This window comes from Spodoptera frugiperda, chromosome 22, assembly GCF_023101765.2.
Source record: "Spodoptera frugiperda isolate SF20-4 chromosome 22, AGI-APGP_CSIRO_Sfru_2.0, whole genome shotgun sequence".
In the NCBI taxonomy this organism is placed as follows: domain Eukaryota; kingdom Metazoa; phylum Arthropoda; class Insecta; order Lepidoptera; family Noctuidae; genus Spodoptera; species Spodoptera frugiperda.
The window spans coordinates 5745391-5750211 of record NC_064233.1 but is presented as its reverse complement, the minus strand read 5'-3'; the positions used below and the strand labels follow the sequence as shown (position 1 = coordinate 5750211).

The 4821-nt window shown below is 39.1% G+C and overlaps 1 protein-coding gene across 1 annotated transcript; it reads right to left on the bottom strand.

The window, feature by feature from the left end:
- Positions 1-330: 330 nt before the first annotated feature.
- On the bottom strand, positions 331-4516 carry LOC118279788 (hypodermin-B-like). Its single transcript, XM_035599544.2, has 3 exons — positions 4040-4516; positions 2104-2249; positions 331-1005 (listed from the first exon to the last, which is right to left on the bottom strand). Exons 1-3 carry the CDS (start codon positions 4514-4516, stop codon positions 846-848), a joined length of 783 nt encoding a protein of 260 aa, XP_035455437.2. The 3' UTR covers positions 331-845.
- Between the last annotated feature and the right edge of the window lie 305 nt (positions 4517-4821).

Sequence of the window (4821 nt, the reverse complement as noted above, 5' to 3'; positions counted from 1 at the left end):
AAAAATTGACTATTCAACGCAAAAATATTTTTTCAAATTGAACCAATAATCCTAGATATTAGTACGTTCAAACAAACAAAGAAATTAATTATCATGTTATCGGCTCACTCACGTAACTGTTTGACGAGAAACTCGACTAGTTTCAGTAGTAGACAGTAGCAGCGCGACAATCGCCGCGTCGTGTGTCGCGGAATGCTGCTCATGAATATGAGCCTCTAGCATGGCTTGAAACTAGTCGAGTTCCTCGTCAAACCGTTATGTGAGTAAGCCGATAACATAATAATTAATTTAGTGTGTCAACGAAAGTTATAATGAAAGAAATAAACAAAGTCAAAGTCAAAGTATTTATTTCAATTAATCCTAAATTAGGCACTTTTGCAACGTCAAATTGAATTGTCCATCAGTCTGTCCGTCAGTGAAGCTAGGCGCTCGTTCCAAAGTGTTGCTTCGAATGGAGAAGAACGAGCAAGAAACTCCATCGTTACTCTTTTTAAAAAATGATTTTTACAATATCTCTGATACATTATTTGATCATTTACATATTGTAAACGATAATTCGGCGTATCTGACAAATGTAGCCAATTTTCAATTTCGCGGGCATTCCACGTATGATCCCAATTGGCATCCTTTTCGCTGGCGTGACTATATGATAAAAATATAAAGAAAACAAAAATGTGTACTATCTATGTAAAAATGAGGCCATTTGCCTTTAAAATAACGATGTTAAAGAGTTTTAAACTGCCCCTGTATAATTAAATCAAATGCAGACGGCCTTTACCTATAGTAGATTCGCAGTTTTGCACTATACCCGATGAAATGATAATAATATACATAATTTTGGAAAACTAGAGCCGTGAAAGTTTTCGAATGCCTTTGTTGATCCATTTGTGGTAATAGCTGATGTTTGTGTATACAGTGATAGAATTGCTCCATTCAGGGACACCGTAGGAGCAAATCCCGATCTGGATATTACCCCGCACTACAAGAGCGCTGCCCGAATCACCACTGAAAAAAGAGCAAGAACTTAATACACACACAAGAAATATTAGTCAATATGAATTAAAATCTGAATCTCCCCCCTCTTCCCAACAACCCTTAAATTTCTATCCCCAAAAGGCTGGCAACGCACTTGTAACGCCTCTGGTGTTTTGGTTGTCCATGGGCGGCGGCGATTTCTTACCATCAAGCGATCCGTCTGCTTGTTTACCGGCTTATACCATAAAAAAGACAATTCACAGATCATACATAGTAATTATGGGAATTCAGGCCTGCGGGATTGTTGATATTTTTGATGTCTCGTATCTTTACTTTTCTTACGTGGAAGAACCATACTTCAGCAGTGTTCAGCCGGCTGGATCAGAGTGATACCACAAACACTGACAAGAACCAACGCTTTTTTTTTTTTTTTTTTTTTGAGGGGGAAAATCATCCAATGACTTTTCTCGCCTTGGGCGAGGCGAGAGGGAGTGTCAGAATCTTACTGACTAAAAACCACCCCGTTCCTTCTCCTGCTTTTCGAGCCGGAGCCCCGGTAAACCCGCTAGGTAGTCCGCAGCTCCGGATCAGGCATCAGCCCTACTGGGCCCCATCTGTGGTGGTCTGATGGCTCTTTGAAGCGTGTGCGGAACGCGACGCGCCGCACGCACGGGTCTGGTTCTGTTCGGGCGGTGAGCTACCCTTACTCGCCGCCCGCAGGCCCGCACTTACGGTGGCCGGAGATCGTCCCGCGAAGAACCAACGCTTGCGTTGTGTTTCCTCTCTTCATCCCACGTCTCTTAACCCCGATCCATGATCCTTCTGGTCTTGCAAGTGTTAATTGGCATTGCCGATTGCTTACCATCAGATGATCTATCCCAAGTAACAAAGTATGATCTTGTAGTGGTTCTGGGGCCAGGCCTATAACAGGCTGGTACGTTTAGAGACACGAGAAAGGGCCCATTTTATATTCGTACTTTTGCTAATAAAACTCTCATAGCAGACTTGCGAGAGAAAAACCACTAAGAGACAGTTACTAGTGCCGTAAGCCTGTAAACCGTGCACTACAGGAGAGCTTTGTTACTTGGGATTTGCTCTTTTGCTGCTAAATATCATGAAAAGTCTTACATAATTGAACGAGAATCCTTAAATTTGCTCTCCGCGCAAAAGGCTCCTGGTTTTGTCTTGATACTTAACATTTTATCGCATATGTTGTTCCTCACTACATGTTGATCGGTTGCGTAAAGTATTTTAGTTTTCTTTTTAGGAGAAATCTAAAATTTGTATTTATTAATAAAGCTTTTTATATCTATACTAATATTATCTATACTAATATTATCTATAGTAATATTATAAAGCTGAAGAGTGTGTTTGTTTGTTTGAATGCGATAATCTCAAGAACTACTGATCTGATTTTAATAATTATTTTTGTGTTGGATAGCGCATTTATAGAGGAAGGTTATCTATTATATAAAAATAAGTCGGGTTTTCCTTCCTGACGCTATAACTCCAGAACGCACGGACCGATTTCCACGGTTTTGCATTCGATGGAAAGGTAACGGGTTCCGTGATGTTTATAGCAAAGCAAAATTAAAAAAAAAAAACGAGAAAAGAGCAGATGGCGAAACGGAGTTCGCCAGGTTTGCTAGTAGGCTATAAATCATCACGCCACGATCAATAGGAACCGAGCAGTGCGGGTGAAACCGCGCGGAAGTAGCTAGTAGATTATATAGCTGAAGAGTTTGTTTGTTTGAACGCGCTAATCTTTGGAACTACTGGTTCGAATTGAATAAATGTTTTGGTGTTGGATAGTGCATTTATTGAGGAAGGCTATAGGCTATAAAACATCACGCTATGACCAATAGGAGCCGAGCAGAGCGGGTGAAACCGCGCGGAAGTAGCTAGTATTTTATACAGAAAATCACGGTTTATTCACGTAAATTAATGAGTACCTAAATGTACAAACAATCAAACAAACAAACTTTTCAGCTTTATAATATTATAGTATAGATAGATATTATATCTATACTAATCTATACTAATATTATAAAGCTGAAGAGTTTGTTTGTTTGTTTGAACGCGCTAATCTCCAGAACTAGTGGTCCGATTTGAATAATTATTTTTGTGTTGAATAGTGCATTTATCGAGGAAGGCTATAGGCTATAAAACATCACGCTATGACCAATAGGAGCCGAGCAGAGCGGGTGAAACCGCGCGGAAGTAGCTAGTATTATATATTAAGTATAAGTATAGATTTTAGCCAGCGATCTACTAGCACGTACAAATAATTATAAAAAACAGACACAATATGATAACAATGTCTATGACTGCCTCGTTGGTCGAGTGGTCGCAAGTGCGACTGCCGAACAAGGGGTCTCTGGTTTGATACCGGGTCGGGCAAAGTATTCATGGGCTTTTTTCGGATTATCGAAAAATTTCTGGGTAGTAGCACGGACGGAGTCTGGAATTGTGTCCAGGATATGGCAATAGGCTCACCCTCTATTACATGGGACTTATAACACAAATGGTGAAAAGCGGGTGTACATTATACAATGTGATAGGGGTGAGACTTCTAACCTGTTAAGGCTGAGTTCTACATCTAATTTTATCGACAAAAGTCGGGGGTCGAAGAGGTCGAATCCCCTCCCCCTAAAAGTTATGGCTATTTTAATATTTTTTTTTACTTTTTCTGATATTAAAGGTTGTATGCGTCGTAGAAACAAAAAAAATACGACAAACGGTAGCTAATAACCTTGGCTAACTAATTAATTACTTTTTTCATATGTTTGATAACGTTTTGGTGAGAAAAAAAATCATTTGTGAATTATTTTTACCGAAAAAATCACTATTTTTCAATATTTTCAGTTAGGGGTTCAACCCCCCATATTATTTTTTTTGTCGATAAAATTAGATGTAGTACTCAGCCTTAACGGGTTAGAAGTCCCACGCCTATCACATTGTATAGCGGTATTACGTGCCGTAAAGTGCACCTCTGCCTACCCTTTCGGGGATGAAAGGCGTGACGTTGTGTGTGTGTGTGTGTCTATAATTACATAATTCTTACCTGAACTAATCCCCAGCCCGCGATCAACGCTTCCTCATGGTAAGGCGGATTGGACATTATGCGTACTGGCATAATTTTCTGACTAAATTGCATTTTAGTTGTAAGTCGCAGTAATGCAATGTCGTCATCGTACATCATAAGATTAAATAATTTATGATAATATAATGCTTTTACGCTAGATTTAAAACCTTTTTTCAATTGTTCAGAACCTGCGGTGACCATAAAAAAACTACTTTCAAAGACGCAACCGTTGACGACGCAGTGGGCCGCTGTCAGTGCTATATCTGTTCTTAAAATGGATGCTCCACACAGGTAGATACTTTCATTATGCGGTGATGTATCATTGCAGACGACGTACAACGCCATAGAATGAGGGAAATCTTCAATATCAGCTCTATAACCACCGATTATCTTTGCATTTTTTTGACATTGAATATAGCCTAACAAACTCACCATAATGAGTAAATAATTAATCATCGTGATATTTAATTCTTATGCACGCAACACTCAGGCTTAGCTTGATAGAAGTAATGTTGATTCCAATTTTTTCTAACCTTGAGTTTTATTTTACGTCTGTGGTGAACTTCTTAATTAATTTTATGGCAATTGTAGCATTTTTATGGACAGATTAGCCATAATTTTTAATTGAGTTTCTCAATTAATTAGGTCTTCGGCCAGGCGGGTTAAGACGCCCGCTTCTCATGCATGCCAACGGCAAGTACCAATGTGACTTTTTCCGAGTTATATGTACTCTCTAATATTATTTAGATACCACTAATAAG

What these genes read in the sequence shown, in the direction of transcription:
- LOC118279788 (XM_035599544.2), bottom strand. Translation starts at nt 4,516, where the DNA reads ATGATTAATTATTTACTCATTATGGTGAGTTTGTTAGGCTATATTCAA. An exon ending in CGGGCTGGGGATTAGTTCAG is followed by an intron (nt 2,250 to 4,039) that starts GTAAGAATTATG and finishes TACAAATTTTAG; the next exon opens with ATTTCTCCTAAAAAGAAAAC. An exon ending in AAGGATTCTCGTTCAATTAT is followed by an intron (nt 1,006 to 2,103) that starts GTAAGACTTTTC and finishes CTCTTTTTTCAG; the next exon opens with TGGTGATTCGGGCAGCGCTC.